General features: G+C 37.1%; 1 protein-coding gene across 4 annotated transcripts in view; it reads left to right on the forward strand.

The window, feature by feature from the left end:
• The window catches only part of SNX14 (sorting nexin 14), a 98175-nt gene that overhangs the window by 71524 nt on the left and 11313 nt on the right, over nt 1–15338 (forward strand). For all 4 annotated transcript variants that reach the window (XM_004696275.4, XM_004696276.2, XM_030886709.2 and 1 more), the window contains 6 exons: nt 1328–1529; nt 6462–6545; nt 7524–7624; nt 9606–9717; nt 13989–14029; nt 14193–14312. In XM_004696275.4, coding sequence (XP_004696332.1) covers nt 1328–1529; nt 6462–6545; nt 7524–7624; nt 9606–9717; nt 13989–14029; nt 14193–14312 — 660 coding nt within the window. The remainder of the gene's footprint in view (nt 1–1327; nt 1530–6461; nt 6546–7523; nt 7625–9605; nt 9718–13988; nt 14030–14192; nt 14313–15338) is intronic.

A 15338-nucleotide genomic window follows, 5' to 3' on the forward strand; every position in this document is an offset into this window, starting at 1 on the left:
AAAAAGGAGCTGACACCAAGGGCTCAAGTAGAAAGAAAATGTTTTGGAAATGTTGATGGCAACATAGGTACCAGTGTGCTTAAGATTTGTAAGACTCCCACCATTAAAATGATTTTTAAATAAAAGATGTGCCTGACTTGGCACTATTGGGTCAGAGGTTCAAAACCACCAGCTGCTCCTTGGGAGAAAGAGGAGGCTGTCCTCTCCCATAAAGATTTACAGACTTGTAAACTCTACAGAATCACTGAGTTAAAATCAACTAGGTGGCATTTGGTTTGGTGTGTTTTTTACTGAAACTGTGGTATTTTCAGTCACCTATACATGTGAAAGTTGGACAATGAATAAGAAAAATCAAAGAAGAATGGATTCTTTTAAATTATGATGTTGGTGAAGAATATAGCCAATATCCTCCCAGAACAATGAATAAGGCTGTCTGGAAGAAGGGCAATCAGGATGCCCTTTAGAATCAAGGATGGGGAAGCTTCATTTCATGTCTTTGGAGAGATTATCAGGAGTTTACCAGTCCTTGGAGAAAGACATCATGCTTTGTTGTAAGGGAGTCAGTGAAAAGAAGAGGACCCTCGAGGAGATAAATTGACTCAGTAGATGCAGCAATAGACTCAAGCTTTGGGGCAATTGTGAGGGTGGCAGGGATCACGCAGTGTTCCATGAGTTGGAACTGACTATAGTACTTGACAACAGCAACAACAAAATGATTCCCCAGAGGGTTGTATTATAATATCTGGAATGCACAGCCATACATCACAGATCTGTTCATCTGTGTAGTCTCCCATCCGTGACTGTCATCATCTACACTCTCACTTCCATCAAGCTGATGCTGACCCAGAGCGACCTTATAGGACAGGCTAGAGCCACACCTGTTTGCGGGAGTAGGAAACCCTGTCTGTCTTCACAGAGCGTCTGGTGGTTTCGAACTGTTCACTTTGCCAATCACAGTCCAACTCCTAGCCTTTATGCTATCAGACTCCTAAATAGAAAATGCCAGCACACTAATTCTTATTTCCTAAATTCTTACAAAATTGAACATTCAAAAAATATTTGTGTATTTAAAAATGATTTGTCTAGTGGTTTCTGAAATATCTAGTCTATATTTTCTATTTTATTCTTATGTATAGGTAATATAACAAATCCTGAGGGTGGTACTACTAACATTAAAAATTAGTTATAAAACTCATCACCTTTTAGTTTACCAAGTCTTAAAATATATACAATTGATATAGATATATTTGTTTTAGAATTGTAGCTCATATGCTATGTAGTTCTAAAGTCATTAGAAATGCTAATTCAACAAATTATTATTTTCTAGATTGAAGAAGGCGTTGTTGTAATGGAAGATGATTCCCCAGCAGAGGCTGTCAGCACCCCTAACACTCCCCGAAATCTGGCTGCATGGAAAATAAGCATTCCATATGTCGACTTTTTTGAGGATCCCTCCTCTGAAAGGAAAGAGAAAAAGGAGAGAATCCCTGTGTTTTGTATTGATGTTGAAAGAAATGATAGAAGAGCAGGTAGGAATTTTTATGAATGCTTTTCTTAAAAGATGTCTATTAGTCTTGTTATCAGGTATCATAAACATTGTGTAATTTCTAACTATTGAGTACGACTGCATATTTAAAAGTTAAGTGAACAGAATAGAAAAGTTGAATGAAAGCTTAGGTTTTTTTCTATTTTCAGTTGATTAACCCATTCACCTAATACCTATTAAGCACATGCCTGTGAGACCACTGACAATCTAGGCAGGCATTTTAAATGATGCATTCTTTTTTTAGTTTTTTTTGCCGTCATCATTAGCTATTACACTGAGTATCATTAAAGTATACAGCAATATGTTGGGTAGTATACCAATCTAATTAAGACAGCATTTCCTCTCCCTTATTATAATGGGCTGTTTAGAATTGATAAAAATATTTTCAGTTGCAACTCTGTAACAGTTTTGTTCATGTTTTACTATTTTTCTTTTGTTATTATAGGTATTGTTTATAGTAGAAGTATCCATAGCAGGAAAATAGTCACCTCCTGGGGCTTTGAAATCCAGAGGTGGGTCAGTTGATATAAGCAAAACCAAAAAAAAAAAAACCAGCCCCCAAATATGCAGATTATGGGAATGATGACCAAAAATAAATAAATAAATAAAGCTCAGGGAGAGGGAAATATCTTGAGGAAAGAAGGGGAAATAAAGTTAAGATGTTAGAAAACGGTTTTGTGAGAGCGGTGACTGATCATGTGGAGGTCAGTACCCATTATTCCTCTTATTTATTTAAATAAACAAAAAATAGATTTTCTGACTTTGTTCAGAATCTGATCCTAGGTGAAGAATAGGAACGGGGAAAGAAGAACGTCCGAGTAGCCCCTTGGCTCTCGCCGTGGTTCTCGCCGTGGTAACGGCCAGGCGGCTCTCTATCCGGTCTGGTACAGTGCTCCCCTTTTGCTGTGGCTGCTGTCAAGGCTCGCTACCCTTGTTGTTTTAACTAGCATTCGAGCAGGCATACAACCACACCATTGTGCGTGTAGGTTTTATCTGCTGATTCTACTGTTGATAGTTGAAGTGTTGGAAAGAACTGAAAAGAAAGCCCCTTGATAGATAGCAGGTTCAGCTTCTTCCTGGGTCTAGTGCTTAAAATCTGTTTTTTCCCATACTATTCATCTCATCTGTTGAGAAATTATTGAAAACATTTGACTGTTTTGATATAAATTCCCTTCAATGTAAATCTGTGAGGAAGTAGTAAAATACTCATTTATGTGTGATACACTTAAATATTTTGCGTATCCGTTCATTTTTATATTTTTGGTAGTCATCTGTAATTTTTATGTTTTATTTTTTAAGGGTTTGGCTTAAGAATGTAAACATAAAATTAAAATAAAAAAATTGAAACTTGTAAAGATAATTTTTGCCAACTGCACGTCTGTTCGTAGGTAAGCGTGGCTTGTAAGGGGACGTGTATGTGAGTTAGTACATTGCTTCTGTGTGTGATGGCCTTGAGTGGTGCGGACAGGTAATGCGCTCTATCTACCTCTAAGCAGGTCTTCTCCAGGGTACTTCAGAAGGAAGGCCTGGTGGCAATCTACCTGTAAAACACCAGCCATGGGAACCCTGGCAGTATAGTTCTACTCCGACCCACTTATGTGGGTCCCCATAAGTCAGGGTTGATACAACAGAAGCTGGTTTTGTTTATTTGCGTACATATAGCACTCTTGTAATTTCAGGTTTTAAAAACCAAAATGCAGTCTTGAGGACAAGTCAAAAAGTATCGCTGCTAGGGTTCTAGTTCACACACGCATGGGTTTATCCCCCAAAGCCACCACTCGTTTGTCGTACGTTGGTGGCTTGCACGATTGCTGTGCTGCTAGGGAACTCTGCCACTGGCAGGTCATCTATCAACAGGGCCACCAAGGTGGACAGGTTCCAGAGTACTAAGCAGAACGGGAAGAAAATAAGAGGCGATCCACTTCTGAAAAATTAGCCCCTGAAAATCTTATGACTGGCAGGCCTGGGCTTCATTCTGTTCTATACAGAGAGTCACTGTGAGTGAGAACCAGTTCCATGGCACCCATCCTCAACAACAACATTCCAAACAAAACATGCTTAAACAAGGCTCTGCTGTCAGTGGGTGGCTGCCGAGAAAATGCCAAGGAGGACACATCTGACAAAGTCTGGCTTCAGTAGGGAGTGGATTCCAACCCCATACAACACAAAGCCAATTATTACAATGCAGAAGTCAGACATGCCTCCACCCTCTGTCCTATTTTACCCAGTCTGACACCAACTGTTCCTCCTACAGCACTGGGTTTCATAACTCATTGCAATGGCCACGCAGAACTCACACACAGTTATGGGGGGTTGTTAGGGAAGATAGCAGGTTACCCACAAGCCCAGATCAGAAACATTTAGGATACAGCTATTGGTCCACAGCATCCCCTCTTCTAAGCCAGGATGTGTGTCTCCCTGCTGTGTCTCTTCAGCCTCTCAGCAACATGGTCTTTTGACTTCTGCCTTGTGCTGTGGGCTGGAAAGCTTGCTTGGTGCCCTCTCAGTGTCGTGGTCTCTGGTCTCCATTCCGCAGCCTCTGGTGCCTCTGTGGTCTTGGCCCTTTCAGACAGGGTTCACACTTACCCCATTGGTGGTGATTCTTTCTTGATTTTTCCGAGAGCCCTGTTCTTGCTTCTGAGATGGTCCTCTTAAACAGAGGAATGACAAAACTGACCAGTCCTCCAGCTAAAGTTTTCTATAATTTATTTGTGTGGGCCCCACCCAGTCATTTGGTAGGAATTATTGAGAAATGGATAGAAGAGCCATATTTAAGCAATTTCATTTCAGCACAGCTGCAAATAAGTTATCTTGGTAAATCGTTTGTCTTAGTGTCCTCAGGGTTCCAAAAAGAGGTCACATCAAAATAGTGGCTTCTGAGGGAAGTTCAATTCAAGGCAGGAAGGTCAGTTCAGAGGCTATGGTGATCATTTCTTGGATTCCTAAGGGGTAATCTTGATGGAATTTCTTTAAGGACGCAGGATGATTATGGGGGCTTATGAAGAAATCTTCAGAAAATTGAAAACTGCATGGGTGAGGGGAAAAAAATGGCAGGAACATTGTACCATGGGCTGTTTTCCAGCAGGACAACGTGCCGCCTCATTCTTCAAGTATAGCAAGGGCTGTCCTGTAAGAATTCGCTGGGAGCCATTACATCATTCCCCCTGCAGCCCAGATCTTGCCCTGTCAGACTTCCTGTTCTCAAACCCCTCAGTCTTTCAAAGGAACGTTTCAAGTTCCTTAAGGATGCTACAATTGCTCTTGTAACATGGTGTAAATGAAATAGTACAGAATTTTTAGGGGACAGTTAGAAAGACCTAGATGGAGAATATGTCAAAAAAGAATAGCTTCATATCTTAATGTTTATCTTTAGCAAACTGTTTGATGACTTTTTAACAATATATTTTTTTAAAGATCATTTTATTGGGGACTCTTACAACTCTTATAATAATCCATACATCAGATGTATCAAGTACATGTGTACATATATTGCCGTCATTATTTTCTAAGCATTTACTTTCTATTTGAGCTCTTGGTATTAGCTCCTCTTTTTACCCTCCCTGCCCTCCTCCCACTCACGTGACCCCTTGATAAATGATAAATTATTAATATTTTCATATCTTATACTGACTACTGTCTCCCTTCCCCTGTGGTTGTAGCAATACTTTTTAACTTATCCCTTGTAAAATATTGGCCTTTAAGACTATTGTCCAAGAGGAAACCTGGGACTTGTTTTGTACATTGTGACTATATCAAGTTGACATGTTTCTAAATACAGTTTTGTGTTTTTGTGGATGTCATTGATTTAATCCATTTCATTTCTTTTTTTTGAAAAATAGTTTATTGGCATATGCTTCACGTGTAATATAATTTAAACATTCAGTCATATTAAGATCTGTCTAATCAGCACCACAGTCCATTTCCATTTCAGAACATTTTTTTAATACTCCTTGTTAGTTCCCAATTTCCCCACTTTTTTCTGAATATAATTTTGTGTTCTGTGAGTTAGGTTGACTTGATCCATTCCATTTTTAAATCCATACTAGAATGATAGGTGATGCTAATAATAGAATTTAATATTGAGGTAGTGGTGGTACTTACACACTGTACTGCTTACTCTCTCTGGCTGTATAAAAGGGCTTTGTGTGAATTATTTAGGTTATCAAAAAACCCAGACTAATTTCATTGCCATCGAGTCACTTCTGACTCACAGCACTCCGATAGGACAGAGTAGAACTGCCCTTTGGGTTTCTGAGACTTTTAGATCAGTACAAGGGCAGGTGTTCTCTCTTTATCCTACACAGCGACTGCTGGGCTTGTGGCTCAATGTCTAGCCCATTGTAACACCAAGACTACTTATTTTTTGTGTGAGGTGTGAATATTCCCACTGTGTTAGATCTAAGCAAAGTGAGGTTCGTTGTCCAAGGCTGTATAGTTAGTAAATAGTAAAAAGGGGATTGGAATAGGGAATCATAATTTCAGAGAGTCTCTGTCCAATTGATAGTCCATAGCCACTTGTGGCTAGTAAAATTTAAATTTAAATGCCGTCCTTGCTTAGGTACATTTCAAGTACCCAGTAGTCATTAGGTACATATATATCAGTCATGGTAGACATAGAGGACATTTGTATAATTACTTAAAAGTTTTTTTCAGCTCTGTGATTCCATTGTAAATAACCCCCCGCCCCCCTCCCCCAGACACAAATACACCTAACTACACAAATAGGTATTTATCAACCTTTTCTAAGTAAATTAAAATATGGGATAAAATACTTTAATAATGCGGTAAAAAATAATAAGTTGTTGGGACCCAAATAATTTCCAGCTTGGTATACTTAAGGTGTTAACTACCATATCTTCTTAATTGTAGGTTGTAAAAGTATTTGTTACTAAATATATGTTCATTCAATTTACAGTGGGACATGAGCCTGAACATTGGTCTGTTTACAGAAAATACCTTGAGTTCTATGTTCTCGAGTCAAAACTAACAGAATTCCATGGTAGGTTCTTTTTAAAATAAAACTTTATATACTATCATTAGCCTAGAAATTTAGCTTATTGACAATGACTACCAAAAGCAAAAATGAATCAGTCTTAGAGAAAATATAACCACAGTGCTCTTTAGAACCAAGGATGGCAACTCTTGGGCTCATTTGGATATGTAATGAACACTTTTTCTTTTTAGTTCTTTCTCTTAGTTATTCTAGGTAATGCAAAAGTTAAAGTTAAGAAGTGTTTTTAGGCATTTTTTGAGTAGGCTAAGGAGCTTGATTTCTGTATTCTGAGTTTTGCTCATTTTAGAAAGACTCTGTAGCATGCCCCTTGACCTAGAGTGGGGTGGGTTCTGAATTGCGAAGAGCTGGAACTCTTTCCCTAGGTCTCTGAGCTAAGCCTGTGATAGGAGCTCATCCTAGCACGGCAAAGAAATGCAGATACCCTAGTTTTTAATCTTGATTTTGGGTTTTCCTCTTTGCTAATTTGATATAATGCCATCCATGTCTTGTTCTGTCCTTGAGAAACTTTTCTGATAGTTATGACTAAGGGAAATTTTCTCCAAATGTTAAATCACAAATGAGCCAAAGTTAGTTGGATTCTCAGTGGTACGTTAATTCCTTTTTGATACTAAAATTTCCAAAGTCAGCCATATTTAAGAAAGCTTCGTCTTGGTTTTTAAATTTTGTTTTCATGTGTGTAGCATTGGCAAAATACTTTTTTTTTTAAATAAGGAAGTATGTATTTCATGGGATTTTCCCAATCTTAAAATAACCTCATGATAAAAAATATAAAGCTATTTTAATAGAGCTATTTTAATAGTATGCAAGGTTAAGCATATCTGTCAAAGACGAGTGATTAATGACAGAGATTAATATTTTGGACATCAATGTAGGCTTAAATTCTTTAATCTGAACTTCTGAATATCAGTTTGTTTTTTAAGTGGAGTAAAACATAGTTATAATTTTAATATGTATTAATTTCAGGCACGTTTCCTGATGCTCAGCTTCCTTCCAAAAGGATAATTGGTCCCAAAAATTATGAATTCTTAAAGTCAAAGAGAGAAGAGTTTCAGGAATATTTACAGGTATGGCACTAACCATATCATTTAATTTAGAACATTGTTAACAGTTGCAGGCTCTTATTTGCACCCTTTTGTATTGGCATGCTTAGCTTTTGGGCGGGGGTGGGGGATCTATCCTTGTAGATTTTTAAAACTTTTGTTTTTGTGTTTTAAATTGATAACGAATGAAATACCAGATATTTTGCTAGGGGAAAATGTACATTGGGCTTAGTTAAAAATACTTGGTGTTGGTTTGGGATATATTTTGAAAAAGAGAAATTTTTGTTTTAAGACAATAAATGTATTTTAAGAACACTGGGTAAGTTTTGTTAATGTTTATCTCCCTTTTCATTTGATTTCATTTCATTTTTAGTACGTTCTAAATTCCATGCCCCCTCATCCCCCAGTCTAGTCCTCAGTCCTTTGACCCTTTTTCTGTGCACACGTTTCTCCAGTTTTGGGATCTCTTGACTCTGTACTATTTATCTCTTAGAACTGAATTTCCATTATTCTCAGTGTATGCACATTATATTATATAAACAATGCAATTGGTATATTGTTCCCGTAGAGGGTGCAATCACTCTAAAAACTACTTGTTTGAGATTTCCGGCTCTCCAAAATTAACTACCATCTTTCTTTAGCAAATGATTTAAAACCAAAAAGAGAATACTTTTGTTTAAAAAAGAAAGTCTCTCAAATTTAGGCATGGAAATGTATATTTTTTTGTTAAATATTAATTCAGTAAAATTTGGATACCACTCAGAAAGATTACATTTTTCAGTTAAAAACATTCAGCTGTATTAGAGGTATTTAATTTTATTTCCTCTTCTTGAATAGTCAAAAGCCTTTAAACTAGAAAATATTTCCTATATACTTATTTTATAGTAAGAATTGAAATATGAAATAACTTAATTATTGCAAGAATATTTGAGCATGACAAATGAAGGGGCTTACAAAATCCATGGGAAAATGACATTAACTTTAAATTCCATTTTTCCATTTAACTTTGAAGCCCCTCATATTAATTTGTATCTTTATTGATACTGTTAATATATATTTTGAATAGACTGATTCTTTTTAATAATTAAATACATTTACTTTAGAAATATTTTCTCATGGGTTCAATTTCGATATGATGGCATTAATATTTGAGGCACAGTGGTGAAAGTGCTCCCCTCAGAACCAGAAGATAGTGCTCTGTACCCGACAGCCACTCTAAGGGAGACAGATTTGGCAGCCTGCTTCTGTAGAGATTAGCGGTGGTGGAAGCCCTGGAAGGCTCTTCTACTCTGTCCTATAGGGTTGCTGAGTCAGAATCTACTAGTCGTAATGGGTGTGATATTGATATTTTAAATATTAGATTTCTCTTCCTAAAGTTTTTTAACTATAAAGTAGTTACAAATTGAAATATTAGGTAAGGTTCTTAATTTTGTCTTAAAAAAAATCAGTTTGTCTTGTAAGAAAATAGTGCTATAAGAATAGCAGACAACAAATTTTTCTAAGTAATTCATATTTTCACATTTAACTTTCCACAACACCTTTTTTTTTTTTTCGGATTTCTTTTCCTTATCAAGCAAGTTGTGTATTATGTATTATAAGAGTCATTTTATAGTTGAGAAACCCCAAAATAATAGTGTTTATTCTTTGGTGCTATCATATTCTGTGCTAAGTACACGTATAGTTGGAATATCAAGTAGGTAGTGTTGTTATTCCCATTTTACCGATGAGGAAACTAACTCTTGGCTGATTTACGAACTTTTCTAAGATCACCTAGCTAACAAATGGAAGATCCAGGATTCAAGCATGTATGTATCTGTGTATAAAGACTGAGATCTTACATACTATGCTATGCTATTCCCTTTGTAATTATATGCCCTTTTAGATTTAAGTGTTTTTTCCTAGTTTTAAAAAATCACTTTAATCATTTTGGTAACATTTCATGATTTTTAAATTGTTTTCTTCTCTCTCTCTCTCACTCTCTTTTCTTTTTCTCAATGCATTCAAGAAACTTCTCCAGCATCCAGAACTGAGTAACAGTCAACTTTTGGCAGATTTCCTTTCCCCCAATGGTGGGGAAACACAATTTCTTGATAAAATACTACCAGATGTAAATCTGGGTAAGTCAGTTTAAAGAATCATATACAAGAGGATGAACTGGACAGAAAAAAATTAGCATTTTCAGATTTAGTGTTTTAAAACCATTTATCTAGATTGCCAGGTATCAAATTTCAAAGGCCTTTATCTACCTTTTGGAATAGGTTTTCAGATAAATACATTCATTCTTGGGTTAGCGTGAAAGAGGCAGTATGGAAGAGGATACTGGAAGCAGGTAGAATCATATCTGAGACTAAGTCTAGCAGACCATGTATGTGCAAGACCATTTCGAGAAATTATAAAGCTGTATTAAGGAATATAAAAGAGAGCTTTGTAAACTAAATTCATTTTTATGGTTTCAGGCTGAAATAAAGATATACAGTTACATTTTAGATGTAATTTAATCTAAGTCAGTATCAGATTGTGTGTGTCTGTGTGTGCCTTGATCCGTTGGATGCTTAATTTATATGAACATGCATAGGCCCAAATAGCTAAGACACTTAGAAAAAGAACTTTGGCTAACACTCTCAAATGCCTTGGTTTATACTTTATATCATTGCTATTGTCAGTTGCTACCAACTTGATTCTAATCCTATATGACAGAATAAAACTGCTTTGTGGAGTTTTGTTTTATGGCTGTACTCTTGTAGGAGACGGCGCCCGTGGGACATGGCTTTCTTTATATTGACATTTTAACGGGGGCACTTCTGGGGAAAAGCGGTGCTGGTTGTTTCCATCTGGTCCTATTGTGAACACACTATTCCGTTCAGTCCCCCCAGCAGTGGATGAGGGCTCCCGGTTCTCTGCCTCCTCGCCAGCATCTGTTACTTTCTTTGTGTTGGTTTTTAGCTTGGCTTTCCGTGTCTGTTTAAGGTGGTATTTCATTGTTGCTTTCATTTGCATCTCCCGATGGGTAGTGATTGTATGTATTTTTATATTCTTGATGGCCATCTGGGTATCATCTTTGGCAAACTGTGTTTGCTGCCCACTTAAAAAAAAATCATTTTATTGGGGGGTCTTGCAGCTCTTAATAACAATCCATACATCCATTGTGTCAAGCACATTTGTACATTTGTTGCCATCATCATTTCAAAACATTTTCTTTCTACTTGTGCCCTTGGTGTCAGCTCCTCTTTTTTTCCTCCCTCCCTCATGAATCCTTGATAATTTATAAATTATTATTATTTTCATATCTTATATCAACTGCTGTCTCCCTTCACCCAGGTTTCTGTTGTTCGTCCCCCTTGGGAGGGGGGTCAGGTTATATGTTGCCCGTTGGGATCAGTTTCCCCTTTCTCCCCCCACCTTCCCCCTACCCTCATGGTATCGCTATTCCCATTATTGTCCCTAAGGGGTTTATCTGTCCTGGATTACCTCTGTCTAGAGCTTTTATCTGTACCAGTGTACAGCTCTGGTCTAGCTGGATTTGTAAGGTAAAACTGGGGTCATGATAGTGGCGGGGAGGAAGCATTAAAGAACTAGAGGGATGTTGTATGTTTCGCTGGTGCTACACTGCACCCTGACTGGCTCATCCCTTCTTTGTGATCCTCTGTGAGGGGATGTCCAATTGTCTACAGATGGGCTTAGACCCCAGATGCTGTATCTTTTGATAGCCAGGCACCATCAGCTTTCTTCACCACATTTGCTTTTGCACCCATTTTGTCTTCAGTGATCCTGTCGGGAAGGTGAGCATCACAGAAGGCCAGGTTCTTAGAATAAAGTGTTGTGCTGAGAGAGTACTTGAGTAGAAGCCCAATGTCCGTCTGCTACCTATTATTTAAGACACTGGTTTTCAACTTGTGGGGTTGCGACCCCTTTGGGAGTGGAACGACCCTTTCACAGGGGTCGCCCAATTCATAACAGTAGCAAAATTACTGTTATGAAGTAGCAACGGAAACAATTTTTAGTTAGGGGGTTACCACATGAGGAACTGTATTAAAGGGTCACCACATTAGGAAGGTTGATAACCACTGATTTAACATATAGTCTATGTACATAGAACTATGTCCCTATTATATGTAAATGTATTAACATGTATGTGCCTGCATTTATACCTCTATAAATGCTCTTTGCCTCCTAGTTCTTTCCTCTATTTTCTTTTACTTTCCTCCTGTTCCACTATCACGTGCAACCCTCATTTGGCACCTCATTCCTCGCAGCTACACTGCACTTAATCAAGCCCCACCAGGCATCCTATGCCCTCCTCACCATCGATTTTAGATCACTTGTGCCTTTGTGCCTGGGTTTGTAAGCTCCCCATTCCTTTCTTCTACCTCCCGTGTCCCCACCATCCCTCTGCCCCGAACCTTTGGTCCCGTTGTTTTCTCTTCGGGATTGTTTATCCTGCCTATCTTATTCAGATAGACATGAAAAAACAAAAACGACAACAAAAAGAAAAGCCCATACATAGTTCCAGGGCTGTTGTTGACCTTTATTAGTATTTTCTGGTTGAGTCTGATGAGGTTGTCACCCCCTGCCCCTGAAGTCTATTTTTGGGATTCCTCACGTTGCCCACTTTTTAATTAGGTTTTTGTCTTTTTCTTATTGAGATATGTTGCAGTTTTCTATAGAATTTAGAGATTAGTCCCTTTTTTATAACAACAGGAATTCTAGTACATGGTTCATGGACATAAATTGGAAAATCACTTGAAAAGCAGTTTGGTGTTATGAATCACTCAACATCTTTTTCTGAGATGTATATGATAGTGTCTTTAAGAATGTTTGCAGCAACATTCTTTATAATAGCTCAAACTGGATACAGTACAAATGTGCAACAATAGAATGGACCGATAGATTATGGTTAGGTGCTATATGTTAATGTCTGTAGAGCTATGAAAATGATTAAGCCGTAGCTTGTGGGATGGAATGCACGCTAAGGCAACTAACAACAACTTGTGGGTAAATCTTTTAAAAATGTACTCCCAAACGAAAGAATATCAGTATGTACAGCAAGGATTCATTTAGGTAATTAAAAAAAATAGACCAAACTAAGATTAACTGAAAAAGTTTGCGTGAAGTAGTTAAAAATAATAGTAATAAAGCTGTATTTCTAAGTATATTTTACTATAATGTTAAAATGTGTATATAATTAAATCAATTAATTAAATATTGCAAGTAGGCATTTGGCTTTCAGATACATGCTCCCAAATTTGTACATTCAATTGTATCAAATATTTGGGGTGTTTATGGATGGGGAGGGGAGGGAAGAATTTCTTATGAGAGGGAAATATTAGGACATGGTTACATATTGTGCTCAGGAAATAGAATCAGGTACACCTGGTTAGTTAACTAGGTTTGATTTAAGGGGGAAAATGATCAAAGGGTCTAGGTTTGCATCTAAACAACTGATGAATGCAGTTGTTACTTACTTGAGATAAGGGGATAAATTGAGCATGTTTGAACCTGAACTTATATAATAAAGTTTATTAAGTTTTATAGGGAAGGAAAGGGCAGGAGAAGGGCAAGGTTTAGAGTCTGAATGTTACTTGACTTTATATTGGCCAAATAAGATGGCTCTGGAAAGTGCTGGGTGAAACTCTCTAAGGAACACAGATATAAAGTAGGAGGGAGGAATGATTAACTAGGAGTATAAAAACCCAAAGAGAAACACCTGGTTGGAGTGCTGGGTTTGCATATTATAAAACAATCTATTTTTTATTATAATGTGCCCTGCTTGTGCTATCTTATCAGTTGAATTTAAAGCAATTGAAGTTTTTGCATCAGTTTTAACAGTCATTTCCAGATGATTGGGAAAATCTCAATGTGTCTGATATTTCAGAGTCAAGGAACCTGGAGAGAACCTCAAGAAGGAATTTTGGCAAACAGAGACTAGACCATCTAAAATTCAGAATATAAGGGATATTCAGATTGTCAGTCTAAATGCTTTAGCAGTTCTTAGGACTTTTATTCTTATGCTTACCTTGTACATATCTTGCATAGATTAAATATTATTAAATACTCATCATAGTTTAAGGTACTTAGAAAACATTTTCTTAAAGATATTCACAAAGACAGAGAAAACAGTATAATGAAACCATCACTGTAGTTCAACAATGATCAACAGTTGGCTCATGCCGTTCTTTCTCCTACCTCTCAAATCCCCACTGTATTTTAAAATACATCTTGAAGTTAGTATTATTTCACAGTTCACAATACCATATTTACTAGATATTTTTATTGTGTGGAATGCTCAATTGTAAATATTTGCTAATAATTTTGATTGTCTTTAGTAAATATTCATATGAGAAATCATAAGAATACTTCGATAAAATTAACGTTTCACTTTTAATTGCAGGGAAAATTATAAAGTCTGTCCCTGGAAAACTAATGAAAGAGGTGAATAACTGCTTTATGTATATTTTGTAACATAATGAATATAAGTCTAATAATAATAAAACAGAAGGACAATCAAATATAGATGGAGTATAGTAGGTTATGTGATACTAAGAATCATAGCTGCCATTTGGGTTCTCATATTCTGATTTTTATATTACCACAGAAAGGCCAGCATTTGGAGCCTTTCATCATGAATTTCATTAATTCCTGTGAATCTCCAAAGCCCAAACCAAGCAGACCAGAACTGACCATCCTCAGCCCAACCTCAGAAAACAACAAAAAGGTACTGCAAGTTGCGTTAAAGAGCCATTACATTTAAAGTTGCCTTAATTGAGATTCTTTATAAAAAAAAAAATAATAAAATAATGTGTTTTTGGTGAGAGTTCACATAGCAAGTGGGTATTTTTGGCAATTTTCACACAAATTGATCAATGACATTAGTTACATTTTTCAGATTTCATCAGCAGGCTCATGAATTGCTTCGATAGTTCTGAGATGACCTTCTATAACAAAGAAGTTTCTCTGTTAAAGAAATGTATGGAACTCTAAATATTTTTGAAAGTGGTCTTTATTGTAGTTAATTTTTCTTTAGATCATTTATTTACAAACTACTACCATTTGTGTCTTTGGGAGATTTTAAGAAGTGGTTTGTTTTTTTTTTGTGAGTGAGTTATAGTGATTGAGTGAGAGAGTGAGTGAGTGAGTGTGAGTGAGTGAGAGAGTGAGTGAGTGACTGAGGGTGAGAGAGTGAGTCAGTGAATGAAAGTGAGTGAGTGAGTGAGTGAATGAGTCAGTAAGTGAGAGTGAGTGAGTGAGAGTGAGTCAGTGATTGAGAGTGAGTGAATTAGAGAGTGAGAGAGCGATTCAGTGTGAGAGAGTGAGTGAGTGTGAGAGAGTGAGTGAATGTGAGAGAGTGTGAGAGAGTGATTGAGTGAGTGAGTTAGAGAGTGAGTGAGTGAGTGAATGAGAGTGAGTGAATTAGAGAGTGAGAGAGTGAGTCAGTGAGTGAGAGAGTGAGAATGAGTGAATTAGAGAGTGAGTGTGTAAGAGTGAGTGTGAGTGAGTGAGTGAGAGTGAGTGAGTGAGAGAGTGAGTGAGTGAGTGAATGAGAGTGAATCAGCGAGTGAGAGAGTGAGTGAGTAAGAGAGTGAGTGGTGAGTGAGTGAGTGAGTGAGTGAATGCCATAGATTGAATGAGTGAGTGAGTGAGAGAGTGAGTGAATGAGAGTGAGTGAATTAGAGAGTGAGTCAGTGAATGAAAGTGAGTGAGTGAGTGAGAGAGTGAATGAGAGAATGAGTGAGTGAGTGAG

This window comes from Echinops telfairi, unplaced genomic scaffold (genome assembly GCF_000313985.2).
Source record: "Echinops telfairi isolate 266 unplaced genomic scaffold, ASM31398v2 ScPeMD7_3533;HRSCAF=4204_0, whole genome shotgun sequence".
Lineage (NCBI taxonomy): Eukaryota > Metazoa > Chordata > Mammalia > Afrosoricida > Tenrecidae > Echinops > Echinops telfairi.